Source organism: Acanthochromis polyacanthus, chromosome 2, assembly GCF_021347895.1.
Source record: "Acanthochromis polyacanthus isolate Apoly-LR-REF ecotype Palm Island chromosome 2, KAUST_Apoly_ChrSc, whole genome shotgun sequence".
NCBI classification, from domain to species: Eukaryota; Metazoa; Chordata; class Actinopteri; family Pomacentridae; genus Acanthochromis; species Acanthochromis polyacanthus.
Genome location: NC_067114.1, coordinates 46,625,441 through 46,647,153, shown reverse-complemented (window position 1 = coordinate 46,647,153; position 21,713 = coordinate 46,625,441). Strand labels below are relative to the sequence as shown.

Genomic DNA, 21,713 nt, shown 5'->3' with positions numbered 1-21,713 from the left:
ACGTTACAGTGGAGCTTCCAATGTTTGAGCATTCTAGTAAACACTAAACTTTGAACCCATTTTTCTCCAAAACTACAGAAAGTGTGTCAGACTACTCTTCCTCCAAACTCAGTGTCCAAGATGTTTCAAAAATCATCCAAAACGATTCAAAATGTGTCCAAAAGGGCTTGAAAATGATCCAGAATTACAGAAAAATTTCCAGAAATGATCTAAAATGACAAAAATTTGTTCAGAATGATAAAGTTTAGACATGAAAATAGTTTAAAATAACTTGAAAATGATCCGAAATTGCAGAAAAATTGTCCAGAATTATACAAAAGTTGTCAGAAATGACAAAAACCTTCCCAGAATGATATCAAAATGTACAAAACGACTCACAAATTCTTCAAAATTACTTAAATCTGTTCAGAATTAACTGAAAATTATTAAAAATAAAAGTGGGATAGACTGCTTCCAACGGTTTTATCCAAAATTAGTTGAAAGTGATCCAGAATTAGAGAAAGTTTTTCTGAAATTATTTAAAATGATGTTCAGAATGACATGAAAATAGTTTAAAATGACCGGAAAATGATGTAAAATCAGTCAGCATTTCTCTCACATGATTAAAAATGATCCAGGATGAAAAATTGCAGAAAACTTGACTCCAAGTGTGTTGGAACATTCTGGAAAGCACAGAACTTTGACCCCACTTTTCTCCAGAACTACAGAAAGTGTGTCAGACCATTCTTCTCCATGTTTACCTCTCCGTTCTTTCCAAAGGAGATGGTCCTGGCCTCCATGTCCAGAACACAGGTGATGAAGTCTCCCTGGGTGAAGCTGCTCAGCGTCAGCGTCTGTTCTCCGTTGTGGTAGAGGTTCCCGCTGTAGGCCCGGTACAGCCACATGTCCGACGTGGTCCGGTGGTTGAAGTCGTGAACCGGCCAACGGGAAACGCCGACACACGTTCCTTCGTTGCCTCGGTTCTCCTTCACGATGTAGAACTGTGGGCGACACCAGGCAGGGTTTAACCCGACATCCTTCAGCTAACACAGATACCTTCTCAGAGGATGGTGTCTACCTTCCACTGGTAGCATCCAGAGGAGATGCCGGTGGAGGCCAGGCCGTAGCCTTTCCCCCCGCTGCCGTGGGTCAGGCCCTGGCCGTTCTCCACCACGCAGCACTGGGCCTTCTCCGGGTCGAAGGACACCTCCTGGATGGGAAGGTTCTCGTCCTCCTCCTCAGCATCCCCCTGAGGGTTAAAGAACCGTCAGACACTCGGATAGATGGAGATGAACCTGAACGTGGAGGTAGAGAAGGTTTCCCACCTGGAGCTTCAGCTCCTGGACCTTCTCCTTGATCTGGATGGAGTGTTTGGCCTGAGCGATGGGAGCTTCCCACATGCAGTCTGACAGCAGAGAGAAGAGACGCTCCACCACCTGGACCACAAAACACGTTTACTGAACCATATGTAGAACTGAACTTGTACTGCTTCTTTAACTTCCATCCTGTACAGTGATGATAAAGTACAATCTGAGGTCTCCACTACCTGGGTCATCTGGTCGTCCTCCATGTTGGCGTCGCAGGCCGGTAGAACCGCCTCCAGAACATGAAGCGCCAGCAGACGAGTCCTCAGGTTCCCCACCAGAGGAACGCCTGGATCAACGGGAAGAAAGTCTCAGAGGTGTTTGATAAATCACTGGTTTTATATGTGCTGCTGCTGCTGCTGCTGCTGTTACCTGAGCAGCACTTCTGGGCCGCGATGTTCAGCAGAACCTCGGTCCATTTGGGGGACGCCATCCTGGACTGGATCGCTTTGGAGGACACGACTCTCCGGAGGAAGACCAGGAAGTCTCCGAGGTGCAGCTCAGCCGTGTGCTGCTTCCTGATCAGAGCTGGAAATCAGGAAAATGACGACATAAAACAAAAACCTTCACTCAGCGGCTCCAAAGGTCCAAGAAACAGTGACGTGTTAAAAAAAAGACATTTCTCATCTGAAAGTTTTGTTTACTTTAGATTTCTTTATATTTCTGCATGGATTATTTACTGCTAGTATGTTCATTTTCACAGTATTTCAAATGAAGTAGTATATTTTCTGAACTCCAAACCCAGCAGGAGGTCTGAAACGCAGCTCGTTTTTAAATCACCAAAACAACAACAAACTACGCTTATTAATTATGACATTCCACCAAAATCACTTTAATCCACAACAAAATAAAAAAATATTTTATTGTTTTTGGATTCAAATGAAAAAGGACTTTTTTTGTTTATTTTCAGTTTGTTTGTAAAACAGAAAAACAAAACAAAAAACAAAACAAAACTGGGTTAATTCGGTTGAAAATGGGGGAAAAGCTTCAAAAGATTTTAAAAAATAATACACTTTAGTTTTTTGGCTATTATGTGAAATGGAAAAAAACAAAAACAGACAAAAAAATAAAAAAAAAATAGGTAGATTACCTTTATCGTTTAAAATGGAAAATAAAAATGTGTCTGTTTACATGTTTTTATGTAAACTGAAAAAGGAAAATATAAAAATGATAATTTCCAGTTTGTCTCGAGTTTAAAATAGAAAAACTTTACATGTTTTCTTTTTAATGTAAAACAGAAAAAGTAAACAAAAATAGGTTAATTCCTTTTGTTGGATGAATTGGGATTTTTTTAAACTGTAAATTTAGGGTTTTATTGGCTTTTATGTGAAACTGAGAAAGAAACAAACTGAAGAAAAATTAAAATGAGTTAATTTGGAATATATTTTGCTTTTAATTTAAAATAAAAACATCACGTCTTTTTTTTGCACCTTATTTCTTCTTTGTTATTTTACATGACATTTTGCAGTGATTCTCCTTAAACTAACTCTTCTGAGCTGCTGGATGAGTTGGATTTCTCTGAGGGGATGAATGAAGGCTGATTTATCTAAAGCTGATTACTGAATCACCTCTGAAGTCCTTCCTGTCCGTCTCAGCTCCGTCCTCCTGCTTGGTCTCCTCCTGGTCTTTTCCTGCTGACAGAACGCTGACTCCAGCCTGAGACAGGAGGTTCTTCAGCTGACTGCAGAGGAGGTCCAGCAGAGACTGGACCACCTTAGGACTCAGTTTATCAGCGTAGGTCCTGAAACAGACACAGAGTTAAAGTGAAGCTCTCTGAAAACAGAACCAGGTCTAGATGTAAACCTGCTGGAGGAGCTACCCGGTGCTGATGGCCAGGATCTGCAGCAGGCGGGTGGAAGCCACCTTCAGCGCCGTGCTGAGCTGAGACACTCCGGGTTTCTGCAGCAGCTGCAGAGGTTGACCCAGCATGGTTTCAGTTCCACACAGCTGGGAGAGAACGTTCAGCAAACCGCTGGAGATGGCCAGAGAGACGTCCACCGGCTGGTAGCGCACGCTGAGGGCGAAGACGGTGACCAGCAGGAGGCGCTGCTGGGCTTCTGGACGGGAGAAGAATAAGAAAAAGATCAGAAAAACTTATACATCGAATGATAAAAAAAAAATGTAAAATGAGCCCATTGTTCTTTTTGTTTTAAACCAAAAACTAAAGTTTTTTTTGTTAGGCTGTTGCTTTTTTGGTTTAAAATGGCCCGTTGTCTTATTGTTTTTTTCTAAATTGTTTGCTAAAATGGAAACAAACAAAAACAGTGTCTGTTTCCTCAGGTTGTTTTTTTTTTTTTAATATAATGAAAAATTTTGGAGTTTTCGTTTTCAGTTTCAATTCAAATAAAATAGAAAACAGTCCTGTTTTCTGTCGTTCCCGGTGTGTGACAGGAAAACAGATTATATTTGATGGACTTTTTTATACATTAATTCATGCCAGAAAAAGCTGCTACTTCTGGAAAACCTTCGTCAGATGAAGTCAATGGATTTTGAGAAGGACCTGCAGATCTTTATTTAATGTGCAGCCTTCCACTGGGTGTCACCAGAACATCTCAGACCTTAGGATTTACCTATGTGGTGCTTGTTGGCCTGCAGAGCTCTCTCCAGAGTGACCGACAGCTGCTGGTAGATCTTATGGACGGCTGTCTGGATCTCCATCTGGAGGCTCCTCTTGGCTGCTTTCACTCCGTCCTGGAGAAAAACATGGAGGTTCAGGATGGAATCCAGCAAGACCAGAAGGTTCTGCTGGTTTTCCTCCTTCATAGCTGGTAGTTTACTCAGCTAACCTTAACCCTACAGGACCAGAAGGTTCTCCTGGTTCTTCTCCTTCATACCTGGTAGTGGTGCAGCTGGACGCTCTCTCTCTTCAGGCCTCCGGTTCCGACGGTTCCGAGTCCGAAGCAGCCGGCCAGGAACTGCAGCCTGACGGAGGTGAGCAGGGAGGAGGACTGGAAGGCGCCGCTGGACCGGTCGGTGCTGCTGGGCTGGCTTCCCTTCTCCTCCATCCCAGAGATGAGGACCACGATCTGGTGGAGGGCCTCCAGCCTCAGCTGCAATACCACAATCAGTAGTACTCAGGACCAACAAAAACACAGCTTTGTTAACATGAACACAACAGATTTTTACACTGTATGTGTAGTAAGAATAACAAACAAGCTGTGTTTTCCTTTTTATTCTCCATTATTCCAATTCATTTTCATGTTAACCTTAAAAAAAAAAAAAAAAAAAACCAGGCCCAAACTGTGCTTAATAATTGAGAGGAAATAGTCCTAAACAGATTCAGTGGAATGGACTCTTAACTACAGCTGCTGACTCATCTTACCCAGTTTACATGTAACCAATTAGACCCACTCATGCTCAAAAATCGCCAAAATTGGCTCAAAAAATAGTCCACGGTGGCTGGAAGTATGTCTAAAAATATTCAGAAGTTGTCTGAGATCATGCAGAAATGGTCCAAACTGACTGATAGAGATCTCTACATTGGCTCTTAAATTCACTCAATTGTCCAACTTGACTAAAATATGCAGAAATTGTTTCAAAACTTGCCCAAATTGATGCAAAAACAGTTAAAGTTGACTCAAAATTTGTCCAGATTTATGCAAAACTATTGCAAAGCAACAGAAAACATCCAGAATGACTCCAAAATGCCCAGATTGATGCTGACATTGTCCAGATTGGCTCATGATCTGACTCAGACTTGAACCAGTTAAACTGATGGTATGATGATACCGCCACCTCCATGCTTGACGGTAGGCACACTGTCTAGAGGAGACAAAGATAAACCAGAAGACTGAAACCAGAGGAACCAAACTGAGGTGGAAATGGACCAAATTAACCAAATATTAGCATTTCTGTTTGTATATTTCTGAATGTTTAAGACAAATAATAAATCCAGACAGAAACTAAATTCTTGATTCTTGTTTTAATGGTTCCATCAGAGTTCTAGGAGTCGTTGGAAACCAAAGGTGATGTGATATAAATGGACTTTACAAGTGGAAGGAGACTTTAGCTGATCATAATGAAACATCTCATCTCGTCTCATCCCTCTAAGCTAACGTCCTCTCTTGGACCTTAAACTTTGGTTCTGATTGGTTCTTCTACCCGTCCCTACCTCGGCCCGGCTCTGCTGCTGCTCCATGGCCAGGATGGTGGCCTGAGGGCTGGTGGACATGCTCTCCTCGGGCTCCTTGAAGGCCGGCGCCAGGCCCACGTCCCCGCTGATGAAGCTCACCATGTTGTCGATGAGGGCGTGGACGCCCAGCGAGCGGCTCAGGTCCAGGTCCGACTCCTCGTACGAGTGGGCCGAGCTGTAGCTGCGCTGGCGGCTCAGCTTGGCCCGGAACCAGGACTCGGCCAGAGAGTCCGGGGAGCTGTGGAGGAGGCCTGGGGAGGAGAGGGGGAACCTTTCAGAGGGGAGCATTTAACGGACGGACCGCGGTTCTTTAAGCAGAGCGATGCGCTATCGGTCTACAGAGTCTACATGCTTCATCAGCCATCATGATCCAGAACTGAAGAGAAGCTGCAGATGAATGAAGACCTGGACCAGTCCTGGAGTCTAAGGGTGCTTTCACACCTGTTAGTCCGTTAGAGTGGTTTGTTTGGACCCAAAAGTTGTTACAATGTTGCTAATTTCAACTGGTTCAGTTCGCATTCACACCAGTGTTTTCGCAGTTGAACCAGGCGTAAACTAACCGTGACGTCACCCGTTGGTTTCAACGCCGAGGAAATGAAGCCCGGATTTTGCTACTTCCTGGTCGCCGTTTTGGATTTTTGGAGCCAGTGACGCAAAAAGCGTCATCAAACAGACTGGACCGGAGAGCAACTAGGGGCAGGATTGGCTGAGGACTCTCTTATCCCGCCCACATTTTACCACAGAGGCTTCTGTTGCTGTCAATCAAGTATAGCCACGCCCCCTGGCTCCGCCAACTTTAACGATTTATTTAAAATTCAGTATTGATTTATTTTAAGATCGGCCACCTGATCTCTCATTTTGACCATGAAAACTATCGGGAAAAAAATCCTCAGCTGTAGAAAATCAGTCTATCAAATTTTATTTTTTCCAAAAATGAATTGGGGTCTATGGAGAAAAAGCTTTTTGGAGCCAACCCTAGCGGACGGCGTGATATTGCAAGTTTTTGACACTTCCGAGTTGGCTTCAATTCTGGAGCCAGATGCTACGTCCATCTTTATATACAGTCTATGAGTTGAACCAACTACGATGAATGTTATATCTCCCCCCAGTCGTTTGGCGGCGCTGTTCACAAAAATAATGACGTAGGTGAACACTGATTGGCGCAGCATGTGAAGAGGGAAAAATCCTGGAAGAAAACAACAGGCTGTGTTTATTCCATGGATCGAGGTTTATTCATAAACAATGAACTATGCTCTCCTGTTCGTTCTTGGTGCCATATAGTCGTATCATTGCTTTATGCAGCAAGCACAAATACTGCTGTTGTTCCAGCATGAAGCTCGCATTCGGTACGAGAACATTACACAGTCGTTTTTGGCACGGAGAAGACGCATTGCAAGACGTTATCGGAGAAAGCGGGCGATGCTCCACAACCTGTGCAGGTTGCTACGGAAACCCCCGTAGACCAAAAAGTCTGCTGCGCCATGAAGTCGGTCCGAATGGAGACAGGTTTGTGTTCTCACCAGGAGCGAACCGAACTGGAGTTCACATAGAAGCGGTTCGGTTCTTTAGTCCGTACCAAAAACATCTGGTCTGCTTTCACACCAGCCCAAACGAACCGTACTTGCTGGTGTTGCAGACTCCAGTCTGCTTTAAGCGGACCAAAAGGCGTATGTGTGAAAGCACCCTAAAGCTGTCGGTACCAACGTTCTGGAACCCTCTGGACCCCAAACAGCAGGTTTTAGGCATGTAGTAGGTCCTTAAGAAGAACTGTTTAGTCGTTTTGGATTGTTTTAGTCATTTTAAACACAGTCGTTTTTAGGTTTCTTTCAGGTAATTAAGTACAAATGTTAGGTCATTTTGGACATTCTGAGTCTTTTTCCAATTTTTTAATAGTTCAGTACAAACCTTCAGTTGTTCTGGATTGTTTTAGTCATTTTAAAGACATTTTGAGTCTTTGTAGATTTTATAAAAGTCATTTTGGGTAGCTTGAGTCTTTTGCCAGTTTTTCAATAATGTCAGTTTGGATTGTTTGTCATTTTGAACACATTTTGAGTTATTTTAGACATTTAAAGTCATTTTGTACAACTGATAGATCATTTTTGATTGTTTTTGTCATTTTAAACACATTTTCAGACATTGTTTAGGCAATTAAGTACAAATATTGCATCATTTTGGACAGTTTTTGAGACTTTTGCCAATTTCTCCAATAATTTTGTGCAAATCTTAAATCATTTTGAATTGTTTTCAACATTTTAAACACATTTTGAGTCATTTTACAACATTTTTTTGACAACTAAGCAAAAATATTAAGTCATTTTGGAGTGTTTTTGTGACTGAACACATTTTGAGTCATTTTTAGAAAATTTTTAATGAAGTACAAATGTTACTTGGTTTTGGATTGTTTCTGTGACTTTAAATACATTTTGAGTCATTTTAAGGTAATTACGTCCAGATATTTAGTCATTCTGGATTGTTTGTGTCATGTTTAATGTGAACATTTTAATTTTTACAGCTTCTCCAGACTTGCATCTCTACTCTGCTCCTCATCTGTAGAAAGATGTTCCTCCATGCTGAATGGATCTCCAACAACTTCCTCCTCTGTTCACCGTTTCTGCTGCATTCATTTATTCATCCAGTAGCTTTGATTTTCCTCTCAGTCTCTCTGAGGAAACACTGCCTGCAGCTCATCCAGAAGTCATTAATGCGTCACGGCTGCATGAGGAGAGCAGAGTTTTAGTTTTTTACAGAATCTAAGTGACTCAAGCTGTTTATTTTAGAGAATCTTTTAACTAGACGTATAAAATGGAGGGATTCTGATTCATTTTGGTTCCGTTTTCAGACAGAACGGCATGATAAGCTGAAAAATCTGATGCGTTTTACAGTTTCTGGCTGATAAACGCTGTAATTTGAGTGATTTTTTCAAAATGAGAGATCTGTGGTCTGGTTTTGTGGTCCAGAGGGTTAAAAGTGAAACCAGAAGCGTTCCTGAACTGTGGCTCGTTGTGCAAACAGGCAGCAGGAGGATGGTTTCCCTACAGATGAAGATGAGGAGGCGGATCGATGGTGAAGTTAACAAGAGGAAGAAACATGCCATCGGGTACTTGCTTGGAGCTCCTCTTGTGTCTGGGGCTCAACTGGCCCAAAAGAAGCAAATAAACTATGGCCAGCGGAACCAGGAGACAGAGAGACAACACATGAACGACCACAGACACCCACAGCTTCAGCTCTGAGCTTCCAGACTCACTCTTTACCTCGTTTTTTATGGGAGAACGCCAAGTCCAGGTCCACGTTCCTGCGTCCGCTCTGGAACAGAAACGAAGCTCCATGTAGCTTTTAAATCCCGTTATAAAGACAGAAAACCAGACAGAACAGGAGGTGGTTTTACCAGAGTGTAGCCCTCTTCATCCGACTCCGGCTGGGACAGATCGGACTCACTCCTGGACTTCATCAGTCGGTAACTGGGGCTGCTCTGGACCGAGCGGCTCTCTGCACTCAGACTCTCACTTCTACAAAACACCACAAATCATTTCAGTCAGCAGATTAAAACACGTAAAACGGATCAGTCAGACTGTATTTATGAGGCAAGCTTACAGAAGGAATTTAAACAGAAAAACAATACGAGCTACAAATAAATATCATTTAAAAAGAAGGGAGAAATTAAACAGCAACTAAATGAAATATCATCAAAAATAATCAGAATAAATAGAAAAGTCATAAAAGAGAAAGCAGACTAAATTATATATTTAAATTAAAATAAAAATACAATAAGAACTGATGTGATAAAATAGGCAAATTTAGATTAAAATAAAAAAGCAAAAAAATGATAAAATAGACTAAAACGTACATTAAAATGAAAAGCAAACCTAACAATAATAAAAAATTAATTGATAGCTAAAAACACACTAAAATGTAAATTAAAATTAAGACAAAATAAGTCAATAAAAAAAGAGAAGTGATGAAAGATCAAAGAATAAAATGTCAGTTAACATTAAAATAAAAAAACAGCTAAAATTAAATAAAAATGACTTCAAATTAGAATAAATAAAATAAAAAAATAGATAAAACAGACTAAAATCTACATTAAAAATAAAAGTAATAAAATACATCAAGTAAAAGTAGAGTAAAATGTAAGCTAAAAACAAAATAAATTTTAAAAAGTCATTGAAAAAAATGATAAAATAGACTAAAATCTATGTTAAAATAAATAAAAGTCAATAAAAAGTTGAAATAGACTAAATACTAAGGTAAAATAAATGAAAGCAATAAACAGATAAAATAGACTAAAATGCACGCTAAAATTAAAAAACTAAATGAAACAATACAAAAATAATCCAGTGATAAAACTGAAAATACACCAAAATGTATGAAATTAGGAGAAAAATAAAATTAAAAATGACAAAATAGAGTTTTTATTTTGGTAAATGTCCTAAATTTGTGGTTTTGCTGCTTTTATTGTTGAAGCATTTTGTGATTTTTAGCAACAAAACTGTCAGAATGAGTCAATATTTGTGTTTTATTTTGGAAAAAATGAGACAAAATCTTCATGTTTACTTTCCAGGAACAAAAATGAAGAGATTTTATTTTGGTAAATGATTTAAAGTCATGGTTTTGCTGCTTTTTATTATTATTTTTATTAGATTTAGAAGAGAACCAGAAGCTGAGAGGTAGATTGTTGAATCCAAACTAAATAACTAAACGCTTCCTCACTGTGGGGGTTTGGTTTAACATAAACAGCTTAACATAACATAACAGCTTAAAGGTTCTGTAGAAAGTTCTCCTAAATTTAATGTTTAACTCGAGTTAAAAAGACAAACTGCAGCCTGTCGAGGTTAAAAACAGTCAAAGTGAACTCAGGACGACCTAGAAAACGTCTCTTAGGGTTCTGTGATAATAAACGACGGTTCATCTTCAGGTCCGGTCTTGTTCACGGAGCTTCAGGTAAAAACACAGAATAAAGACCAACGCCTGACCAAACTTGTTGGAGTCACTCAGAAGTAGGTCAAGAATCTAAAGAGTCAGCAGAAAACTTGTACTGGAGCCGAGAGAAAAGCTGAACGATCAGCAGAACGTTTACAGATTTACACCGTGGATCCTCCTTTATTAACTAATAATCTCTGAACGGTCGTCAGGAGACACAGACCGGACTGGACACAGACTGGACCCAAAATAAAACAAAAAGTTTCCCCTGAAACACCAGAAAAAAAACACATTTAGAGGATTTAATTTAGTTTTAATTCACAGGGACCAGATTTTAGTGTAAAACTGGAGATCAAAAGTTGTTTTGGTTCCAGCAGCAGCAGAGTAAAAATTAAAAACAGTTAAATTCAATTAATTAAAAACCGCAGACGAGTTTAAAAAAAAACACAAAAAAATCTAGAAAATAAACAAGATTTTTGGAACAATTTCTGCCCGACTATGTCTGATGTTCTGAAAACATTACAGCATAAAATATAAATATAAGATATTAGTGAAACTTTAGACGCATATTTAAAACATTTTCTGACTTTTTATTTATCTTTAAATTTCCGTCTTCAGACTTTCAGCAGATTTTTTGTCTTTAATCGTTTCACTGTAAATTATCGTCTTATTCTGAATTTTGAGTCACAGTTTTGTGTATTTTAGGATCATTTTATCTTAATTCTGTCTTAAATTTTGTGCAATTTAACTCTAACCCCATAACTTTTTATTTTTATTTTAGTCTATTTTATCTTTTATCATTTCCTTGTAATTTTTTAATTTCTGTCATTTTGACTCAGTTTGTGTATTTTAGCACCATTTTATCTTAACTTTCCTTTAGCTGTTTTACATCTAATCCCACAACGTTTTTAGTGCTAAAATACACCAAAATGAGTCAACGTTACAGAATAAAACAATAATTTAGAGTGAAGTGATAAAAGATAAAATACACTGAAATAAAAGAAATATTTGTTATTTCTTATTATATTAATATAGTAATATACTTTAATATTAAGACACTAAATAATGAATTGATAAAAAGTCAAATACACTAAATGTAAGTCAAAATTTTATATAAAAGAAGAATAAAAAGTGAAAAGATAAAACATCAAATAGAAAAAAGTTAAAATGTAAATAAAAATAAAACAATAATTAATAGTTAATTTAAAAGCCAATTAAAACAACAATAAAAGGTGAAGAGATTAAAAATAAAAAGGTCTGAATTAAAAAGGAAAAATAGAATAAAAAGTTATGGGAATAACAGTAAAATACACTAAAATGTAAATGTCAAAATTAAAAGAAAAATAAGACAACAATATTAAGAAAATAAAATAGTATTTAAACATAAACTCATAGGCAAATTAAAATAATAAAATAAATAGTAAAATACATTAAAAATACATTAAAAATGAGAGAAAACTGGCAAAATATTTATAAAAAGTTCAAACAACAACCATAATAAAAATAACAATAATAATTATTACTACTGTTATTATTGCTATTATTATAATAAAAGAAGTGACTGAATAACTACATCTAATCAGTGAAGGAGGACGGTTCTGACCTGGTCATGAAGCTCAGACACTCCTGGGTTCCTGCAGGGTTCTGGGTCTGTCCGTCCTCCTGGTTCTGCTTGGTGAGTTCTCCTAGAACCGGACTGACCCCCAGAACCAGCAGAGCACAGCGGTGGATCACAGAGTTACAGGCGGCCGTGTAAAGGTCCTGACCTTCAGGTAGGCCGGTGCTGCCTCTACGACCCTCCTGGGACAGGACGCCGTCCTCGTCTCCGCCCCCTCCGGTCCTGGAGGCGGAGCCAGAACCCAGCCCGGTGCTGCTGCTGGCCCGTTCCCGGTCCCGACTCCGAGCCACCTCCCGGGCTGAGAGGAAACATTGAAAGATTTCTGTTGTGCAGCGAAGCACAAACGACGAGACAGACACATGAGATGCAGAGTTAGACGAACATAGGACTGAGACTCATTAGTTTAAGATAAAGAACATGCTGACCGGGTTCTACACTGGTTCTACTGGACCTCACTGGTTTAATTAGGATACAGACAGCCACGACTACATTTAATTAGTTTAATGAAGACAGAAATCATGCTGAAGTAACACTAGACTGGGTTCTAAACTGGTTCTACTGCACTTCACGGCGTCCTACACTGGTTCCTACAATGATTTTATTTGATCTCATTGGGTTCTATATTGGTCATGTGGGATCTCACTGGAATCTGTACTGGTTCTACTGGCTCTCACTGGTTTCTACAGTGGTTTTATTGGACCTTACTGGGTTCTATACTGGTTCTACTGCACCTCACTGGTTTACAGATGAAGCGCTGTGAGGTGACATGCTGTTAATTGGTGCTACATAAATAAACTCAAGTAAACATATTGATCTTGCACATTAGATTCAAGATTCAAGAGTTTTTATTGTCACATACTAAAAATTACATGAAGCAATTACCGGCAGTGAAATGCTTGCGTCTCTCATTCCAAATAACAGTGCAGAAAGAACACATTAAGGGGAAACTGATCAGCTACATTTAGAACTAAACATCCATAAATGATCAAACCAGGAACTTCAGTTTCCTCTAAAGTGTCAGAATTTATTAGTGTTAATCTGAAGATTCCTGATGCTCCTCTCTGTTCATGAATCTACCCGTTAACCTGCTTCACACCTGCATAACTTCCACCTCTACACATCATCAGAGGTCTAAATTATCTTAAATAATCCTAGAATAGTGAAGGATCAAAGCTGCATTTAAAGCTGCAGTGCATATGAATGTAGTTTATAAAATGACAAAACATTCAACAAAAGCCTCATCAGCAGCAGGCAGGTTAGAACAGATCCAGTTATTATGAACCTACAGGTCAGTCAGTGTCATGTCTGCATCACCTCAGCTTCTCTTCTGTTCAGTTATTTAGGACCTAGAACTAATGTCTGTAAAATCTTATATTTCCATCTGAAGAGTTCAAAAACTCCACAAATAAAACGGGCGGGGCGGCACGGGGTGGCGGCTTGTGGCGGAGACGGCCCAAATATTCCGATCCGTTCGTCTGGTCTCCCGGCTGAAAACAGTGGAGGTCTTCAGCATCTTGTCTTGTGTTTATGCAACGAAGTGAAGCGTGACATCAGAGTCTGCAGCAACCCGGCCATTCAGGTGGTGGTAAGAAACACGAATGGAGGAGCCGAGATGAGCCGAAGAACACGGCGGGATGAGCCGAAGTGGGCCGAAGGGAAGAGACGAGCTCTGAATATTTTCGTCTGGGGGGAGGAGGGGGTGATCACATCGACATATGTGTACATGTTATAGATATATGTGTACATGTTATAGACGTGTATATGTTTATGTGATCACATGATGGGATGAGCCGATGTGGCCGAAGGTGGAGGGAAGACAGTAACGCCGCATATTTGTTCAGTCCGGTAATGTCCGACCCGGGGGGGGCGGTGAATATTCAGATACCAATATTAATATCCAGATACCGCCGTAGCGAATGCATATTGGGGATATTCGGGTCCAGCCCTAGGTGACATGTCGACCAAAGACTGTATTTTAGTGGGAACATGGATCCAATCATAGACATACACTAACAGGAACTTTGTGGGGACACTAGACCAGCACTGTTTAAAAAGTTTGCACTCTTTTCCATTTTCAGGACCAGTAATTTCAAATTTCACTTCTACTGGATCCATTAAAGGTAAGATGTTTGTTTTTCAGGACGTTTACTGATATGAAACTCTAAATATTTTACTGAACTTAGTTTTGGGTCTCAAATAACAAAGAAACAAACTTTGAACAGAATCTAAATCATGACAGCATCACATCTCCTGGTTCCTGGTGCTGCAGCTGAAGCTCCGTCCAGCTGAACTTACTTCCTGCCGTCATCACTTCGTGTTCTCGGTCCTCCTCCTCGTCGTCCTGCTCCTGGTGACCCTCCTCTCTCTCCCGGTCGGCCCTCTCCTCCAGCTCGGCCTCCTCGTCGATGGTTCTGGTGAACGAATGTTCCTGAGGGTCCATGTCCAGAGAGTCCTGGTTGTCTGAAATCTGATCAGAGTTTACAAACGTAAGGACGTTATTAGATTTAAAAAAGAGGTCTGGGTAATAAAATGTTCATGACATCAGGTATTATTTTCTTAGAGATGCTGCCACAGAGGAAATAAATTCATGACTTAAGACATTTTCTACAAAAATGACTCCATTTTTTGTTGACTATTACTTTAATTAACTATTTTCATTCTTGATTTATCAGTTTGGGCAATTTTCTGGGAAAAAAAATGTCTAAATTCTGTGATTTCAGCTTCTTCACTGTGAATATTTTCTGGTTTCTTTCCTCTTCTGTGACAAATTGAGGATTTTGGGAGAAAATGAGACGTGAGGAAACTGATCCATATTTTTCACCATTTTATCGAATCGATTAATGAATGTTGAGGCTCAGCAAAAGAGGAAACCCAACAGTTTGTATCAATCAGTCCACTTTTGCTGTCATGTCTGCATTCTGGGGTGAACAATGTGAAAATAACGATGTAAAAATGCAGCGTTTTTAGTCAAATGTCATCAAATATTCTTCAAAAAACCCTCAAACCACCTGACTGAATAAAAAAGTGTGTGTAGTTTAGTAATCTCTTCATTCTCATGATTTATGACTTTTTCTTCATTTAAGGAATGTTTTTTTTTTAGTTTTATTGCACTCTGTAGCAAATATTGTGAGGATAAGGATGTAAAAACACAAAGTTTTTAGTCAATTGTCATCAAATTTATTCAGAGAACTCTCAAAACACCTCACTACATAATTTGTTTCCTCCTTATGATTGATGACTGTTTTTTAAGACTGTCATATTTTCTTGTAATTTCTGTTTAATTGCATTTACAGTTACTAAAAACACATTTTTTTATCCAATAGCATCATATTTTAATCAGAACCATTAAACAGCTTCACTAAATTAAAATATGAGTGTGCAGTTTCACAGTCTGTTTCCTCTTCATGATTTAGGACTTTTTCTGTTTTTTAGAACTGTTTCCTGTCCCGTTTTGTTGTTATTTCAGTGCTTTATAACCATTTTTTTTGCTATTTTTTGCTGCTGTATGTTGACTCCCTGGTTACTCACCCTCCTCTCCCGTGAAGAAGACCTGGTCTGGATGAAGTCCATGTTCTTACAGGCCAGCAGTCGGTTTCGTACCTTATAGACGCTGCGGTAAACTTCAGCCAGAGATTTGGAGGGCTGGTACCTGACAGAAGCCAGATAAAGATCATAAATGTGGTGTTTATGGGATGTAAATTTCTTGTCAGGTGTATATAGCAATGTTCCGGTACCTTCCCTCTCCACAGGCTTGGCCCAGCAGCCCGGTATGTTTCAGTAACGCTGCCAACACAAACCTGGACACCGTGTCCAACAGAGACTCGTTACTGAGAGACGCATTGTCCCAGTCTGAAACGGAGACAGTTTAGGGTTAATGACTGCACATACTGAGGGTACAGTGGGTCATGTCGGGTCATGTCAGGTACAGTGGGGTCATGTCGGGTACAGTTGGGTCATGTCGGGTACAGTGGGTCATGTCGGGTACAGCGGGGTCATTTTGGGTACAGTGGGTCATGTCGGGTCATGTCGGGTACAGTGGGGTCATGTCGGGTACAGCGGGGTCAAGTCGGGTACAGCGGGGTCAAGTCGGGTACAGCGGGGTCATGTCGGGTACAGCGGGGTCATGTCGGGTACAGCGGGGTCATGTCGGGTACAGTAGGTCATGTTGGGTCATGTCGGGTACAGTGGGTCATGTCGGGTACAGTGGGTCATGTCGGGTACAGTCGGGTCATGTCGGGTACAGTCGGGTACAGTTGGGTCATGTCGGGTACAGTCGGGTCATGTCGGGTACAGTTGGGTCATGTCGGGTACAGTGGGTCATGTCGGGTACAGTCGGGTCATGTCGGGTACAGTCGGGTACAGTTGGGTCATGTCGGGTACAGTCGGGTCATGTCGGGTACAGTTGGGTCATGTCGGGTACAGTGGGTCATGTCGGGTACAGTGGGTCAAGTCGGGTACAGCGGGGTCATGTCGGGTACAGCGGGGTCATGTCGGGTACAGTAGGTCATGTTGGGTCATGTCGGGTACAGTGGGTCATGTCGGGTACAGTGGGTCATGTCGGGTACAGTCGGGTCATGTCGGGTACAGTCGGGTCATGTCGGGTACAGTCGGGTACAGTTGGGTCATGTCGGGTACAGTTGGGTCATGTCGGGTACAGTTGGGTCATGTCGGGTACAGTGGGTCATGTCGGGTACAGTGGGTCATGTCGGGTACAGTGGGTTATGTGGGGTCATGTCGGGTACAGTGGGGTCATGTCGGGTACAGTGGGGTCATGTCGGATACAGTGGGGTCATGTCGGATACAGTGGGGTCATGTCGGATACAGTGGGGTCATGTCGGATACAGTGGGGTCATGTCGGATACAGTGGGGGTACAGTGGGGTCATGTCGGGTACAGTGGGGTCATGTCGGGTACAGTGGGGTCATGTCGGGTACAGTGGGGTCATGTCGGGTCGGGTACAGTTGGGTCATGTCAGGTCGGGTACAGTTGGGTCATGTCAGGTCGGGTACAGTTGGGTCATGTCAGGTCGGGTACAGTTGGGTCATGTCGGGACCTTTGCTGATGGCGTAGTCCTGCATGTTGATCCAGAGGCTGTTGGCCGGTTCTTTAGACGAACCCAGAGCTAAATCCACCAGGACGCTGAGGTCTGGACGCAGAGTGCAGTCAAAGGGTTTCTGCTCCTCGTTACCGGACAGAGCAGCTTCCAGTAAGGAGCTGATGCAGGTGTCTGGAAGTTCACGGACATTTATCAGCTCAGAGACGCAAGAAACAACTAAAACAAATGAGCCATTATCTGCGTTAATATTCAGGTTTTATTATTTTGAACAAAGCTTCAGCCATTAAAATTTTGAACAATTTTATGGAAATTTTGAAGCTTCTAAATTTCAGACAAAGACATATTTTTATGTCTTTATATAGCACTTCCCACATTTATATTTACCAGAGCTAAGATTTAGATTCGTTTATAGTCATCAGAACTCTAGATTTAGATTGTTATATTCATTAGGACTTTGATTCTCATGCTGTGTGGTAATGTTTCTGTACCGAGCTGAGGGATGTCCATCTCCAGTCCGTTGCTGAATAACGGTGTTTTTAACCAGTAGGCGGTGTCCTGTTCCTCCAGAGATGTGGGCGCCCCCTGCAGCATCCCTCCCAGACAGCGTCCGACCAGCAGGGCCACTGTCCTCTCCAGGTCCACCAGCCAGACCCAGGACAGGGCTGGCTGGGGCAACGACATCCCCGAGGAAGGCTCAGCAAAGTCCGACGTACCTGGAGGGACAAGGTGTAGATAGGTGGTGGACACGTCAGAAACAGAAAATATCTGTGGAGAGAAGAAGTCTGGTTCCTCCTGGAATTCAGTGTCCATTAGAGACGCACAATGTTTGAGTCTCTGAGATAAGTTTTGATTACTTGAGACAAATGTTGGATTGTTTCTGTCATTTTAAAAACATGTTAAGTCATTTTTTAGGTAGTAAAGTACAAATTATAAATCAGTTTGGAAACTTTGTTGGGCATCAGGACAACTTTTCAATCTAATGCACGACTTTTCAGTCATTCTTAAGACAAATATTAAGTCATTTTGGACAGTTTTTGAATCTTGACATTTTGTAGGTACAGTACAAATGTTGAGTCATTTCAGAATGTTTGTCATTTTAAACTAATTTTTAGACATTCTTAAGGTAATTAAGTACAAATCTGAAGTCATTTTAGATAGTTTTTGTCATTTTAAACACATTGCAAGACATTTCTTAGGTAATTAAGTACAAATGTTGAGTCAATTTGGACATTTTTTGTCATTTTGGACAATTTATGAGCATTTTGGTTCAATGTTTGAATCGTTCTGGATGATTTTTTTTATGTTGTTTCAGCTAATTTTTTAGCTGTTCTGGTTGCTTTTTTACTTTTTTAGGTAATTAAGGACAAATCTTCAGTCATTTGGATTGTTTTGTCATTTTGAACATATTTCGAGTCATTGTAAACATGTTGTAAGTCACTTTGTCAATCGATCTAACATTTTTACACACATATACATGAAGTAAACCTGAAACATATGAGTGATGGCACAGTAAATGTTTTGACCATTTAATCCACGTAAAGGTTTGTTTTTGTTCTAAATTCTCACCATGCAGAGGCTAAAAAACTTGAAAATTGTGTAGGAAACAATCGATCTCTAATTTTTACACAGGAACGTAATACATAAAGTCAACCTCTGATTTCAGATTAGTGACTATACAGTAGACGTTTTGCTGATTTAATCGATGTTTTTACTCCTAACTCTCACCGTGCAGAGGCCACTGCAGCTCCTGGTCCTCCAGAGGGGAGGCGGCGGGCAGCAGCCGGTTCAGGCGGTCCAGAGGAGGCAGCAGGTCCAGCAGGTGGCTCAGCAGAGGTCTGGCCACCGACACCGGCAGCAGCAGCAGAGAGTTGATGATCTGACACAACATGCTGCCAGCCGCCGACACGTAGATCACATCTGGAGACCAGATAGAGAGAAGAGTGGTCCGAAAACACACAAACATCATCGATTGGTGGAAAATCAGCTCATATGTCTGAGAGTTCTGGGTTCAAATCTGTTCTAAAGACGCAAATTAATTAAAAAAAAGAAGGAAAGTAAAGAGCAAAGTGATGAAAAGCCTTAAAAAAGAAACTAAGAGAGAATTCAATCAATCAGTGCAACTAATGTCAAACAGAAAAAGAGTCAAAAAGAGCAAAAGTGTCATTAAAAATAAACAATAATACGATCAATAATCAAGCCTTCTTTCCTGCTGCTGTCAGACTGAACAGTTCGATCGATGTTTGTGCAACATTCTGTCACTGAAACAAGAAAAGACGCATTTTTACGTTGGATGTACTTTTGTAACGTTCAATTCAATCTTTTTTTGTTTTAAATGTGGACTTTGATCCACAAATCTTCCACTGTGGTGGTAGTTGTTCTATTCCAAGCAGATAAAAGAAGGAAAACTCTGGTGCAACTTTAAGACATTCATGTGTGTCATCAATATTTGGTGCAATAAAACTACAGATTTTTTTTCTACACATAGACGAATCTGTGCAGCATTTTCCTACATATAATAAAAAAGCAAATTTGCCACAAAAAAGACGAAAAATCACCACTGAAAAGTGCAATGATCACTACAAAAAGACAAAATCATCACAAAATGTGTAAAACTGCCAAAAAGATGCAAAATCACCATCAAAAGACAGTCATCACACAATGTGCAAAAACCTTGTGAAATATGGGTATTTTCCGCAGTCAGGAATAATTCTATACAATATAAACAGTACTTCAGTATTTTTTTTGTTTATTTGACTTATTTTCCTGATATATTCTACATTTTTGCTGCTGTCTTCTTAGCTTATTTAGTCTTTTCTTGATAAAAAAAAAAAATCAGTCTTGAAAAAGACAAACTACCAGTAATAATAGAATCATACCAGATAAAAATTAAAGAATCAGGTTTTAAGGTAGATATTAAACTTATCCACACACTGGACCATAAAACACCTGAGAGACCAAACAGATCGTATACGTCTTAAAACCAGTCAGAAAACTAAGAGTCTGAAAACCAGGTCAGATTTTATGTACCATAGTCACACAAAGATGCTAACTAAAAGTCAGAGAGAAGCTAACTATGCATTACAGTCAGACATGTATTCAGTGGTTCTCCAGCAGCTGTGTTCTGTAACATATGCCCTCTGTTTCACCTTGTAGTTTCTCCCGGATGCTGCCGTTCCAGGAGCTTTCTTTAATCAGAGCTGCAGATCTGGAGAAGATGTCGGTGGCATGAGGCAGCAGCAGCTGGAGGTGTTTGTGGAGCAGAGCCACGCTGCTGGAGTTCTAACAAACAAACGTGGAGATGACAGAGGTTTTAACACATCTGGAAGCATTTAAACACATCTTACGATCAGCATGAAGCATTCTGAGGTGCCATCACTGGTTTGTAAACATGTCACTGAGTAGCTCTGCTTCCTCCAGGTGTTCTGGTGGATCGGTTGGTTGATCTGAAGGAGTCGTTTCCAGACTAACTGACGCTCAGAGGCCTTTAGTTCACACTATTGTTTCCCTGAGAGGGAAGAAATGCTGGTTTTCTTCTAAATAAATGACTGGAACCATGCAGAGGAACATCCTCCATGTAACCTGGAACACCTTTATCAGTAGTTTTAGAGGAATTACGTTGCTCTAACTCATGTTTTATATCAGTTCCATGATGTTAAGACTCCTTAATCCAGACGAACTTCTAAATAAATTCAAATGATGCACATTTTATTCTGCTACTAAAACGTCACACTCCTCACAAAGTAACTCCATTTGAAACTACTCTTTTCCAGACTGACTGGTGGTTTCTAAAGCTTTCCTGACTTTCTGCTGACATTTACTTATCTTATCAAGAAACAACTCAAAAACATAAAAGCAGCTCAAACCAGAGTTTATCATCATTTTAGTGTTGTTTACGAGAAGCTGAGAAATCTGGAACTACATGAAGATCATCGTATGTTTGAATCTGATCACATGATTTATCTGGAGAAACACATGACATCTTTCTGAGTGTGCTCCGACCATCCAACCATCCATCCATCCATCCATCCATCCAACAATTCATCCATCCATTCAACCATCCATCCTTTCTCACTCTTCCTTCCTGTATTTCCTGTTTCTGACTCTTCCTACATGTACTTCCTGTTATTGACTCTTCCTACATGTACTTCCTGTTTCTGACTCTTCCTTCCCGTACTTCCTGTTTCTGACTCTTCCTTCCCGTACTTCCTGTTTCTGACTCTTCCTTCCCGTACTTCCGGTTTCTGACTCTTCCTTCCCGTACTTCCGGTTTCTGACTCTTCCTTCCCGTACTTCCGGTTTCTGACTCTTCCTTCCGGTTTCTGACTCTTCCTTCCGGTTTCTGACTCTTCCTTCCTGTACTTCCAGTTTCTGACTCTTCCTTCCAGTTTCTGACTCTTCCTTCCAGTTTCTGACTCTTCCTTCCAGTTTCTGACTCTTCCTTCAAGTTTCTGACTCTTCCTTCCAGTTTCTGACTCTTCCTTCCAGTTTCTGACTCTTCCTACATGTACTTCCTGTTATTGACTCTTCCTACATGTACTTCCTGTTATTGACTCTTCCTTCCCGTACTTCCTGTTTCCGACTCTTCCTTCCCGTACTTCCTGTTTCTGACTCTTCCTTCCCGTACTTCCTGTTTCTGACTCTTCCTTCC

The 21,713-nt window shown here is 40.6% G+C and overlaps 2 protein-coding genes across 8 annotated transcripts in view; one reads left to right on the top strand and one right to left on the bottom strand.

Annotated features, from left to right (window-relative positions):
- herc1 (HECT and RLD domain containing E3 ubiquitin protein ligase family member 1) overlaps positions 1 to 21,713 on the bottom strand; it is a 92,002-nt gene that overhangs the window by 45,087 nt on the left and 25,202 nt on the right. For 4 of the 7 annotated variants that reach the window (XM_051940473.1, XM_051940497.1, XM_051940478.1 and 1 more), the window contains exons 16-36: positions 20,212 to 20,344; positions 18,791 to 18,982; positions 17,554 to 17,778; positions 17,063 to 17,236; positions 15,745 to 15,859; positions 15,539 to 15,659; positions 14,306 to 14,477; positions 11,996 to 12,332; positions 8,861 to 8,981; positions 8,727 to 8,778; positions 8,567 to 8,632; positions 5,455 to 5,726; positions 4,178 to 4,393; positions 3,914 to 4,034; positions 3,163 to 3,400; positions 2,912 to 3,084; positions 1,716 to 1,871; positions 1,526 to 1,632; positions 1,305 to 1,415; positions 1,058 to 1,228; positions 741 to 980 (exon numbers count right to left, since the gene is read on the bottom strand). In XM_051940473.1, the coding sequence (XP_051796433.1) occupies positions 741 to 980; positions 1,058 to 1,228; positions 1,305 to 1,415; positions 1,526 to 1,632; positions 1,716 to 1,871; positions 2,912 to 3,084; positions 3,163 to 3,400; positions 3,914 to 4,034; positions 4,178 to 4,393; positions 5,455 to 5,726; positions 8,567 to 8,632; positions 8,727 to 8,778; positions 8,861 to 8,981; positions 11,996 to 12,332; positions 14,306 to 14,477; positions 15,539 to 15,659; positions 15,745 to 15,859; positions 17,063 to 17,236; positions 17,554 to 17,778; positions 18,791 to 18,982; positions 20,212 to 20,344 (3,513 nt within the window). The remainder of the gene's footprint in view (positions 1 to 740; positions 981 to 1,057; positions 1,229 to 1,304; positions 1,416 to 1,525; positions 1,633 to 1,715; positions 1,872 to 2,911; positions 3,085 to 3,162; positions 3,401 to 3,913; positions 4,035 to 4,177; positions 4,394 to 5,454; positions 5,727 to 8,566; positions 8,633 to 8,726; positions 8,779 to 8,860; positions 8,982 to 11,995; positions 12,333 to 14,305; positions 14,478 to 15,538; positions 15,660 to 15,744; positions 15,860 to 17,062; positions 17,237 to 17,553; positions 17,779 to 18,790; positions 18,983 to 20,211; positions 20,345 to 21,713) is intronic. The other 3 variants (XM_051940502.1, XM_051940504.1, XM_051940491.1) reach the window with 2 other exon arrangements.
- On the top strand, positions 15,991 to 17,088 carry LOC127531386 (mucin-19-like). The gene is made up of 2 exons (XM_051940607.1): positions 15,991 to 16,939; positions 16,985 to 17,088. Exons 1-2 carry the CDS (start codon positions 16,024 to 16,026, stop codon positions 17,077 to 17,079), a joined length of 1,011 nt encoding a protein of 336 aa, XP_051796567.1. The 5' UTR covers positions 15,991 to 16,023; the 3' UTR covers positions 17,080 to 17,088.

Bases quoted from the DNA above. Each gene is read 5' to 3' on its own strand.
- LOC127531386 (XM_051940607.1), top strand. From the start codon at position 16,024: ATGTCGGGTCATGTCGGGTACAGTGGGGTCATGTCGGGTACAGCGGGG. The intron at 16,940-16,984 runs GTACAGTGGGGT...GGGTCATGTCAG, and splicing joins GTACAGTGGGGTCATGTCGG to GTCGGGTACAGTTGGGTCAT.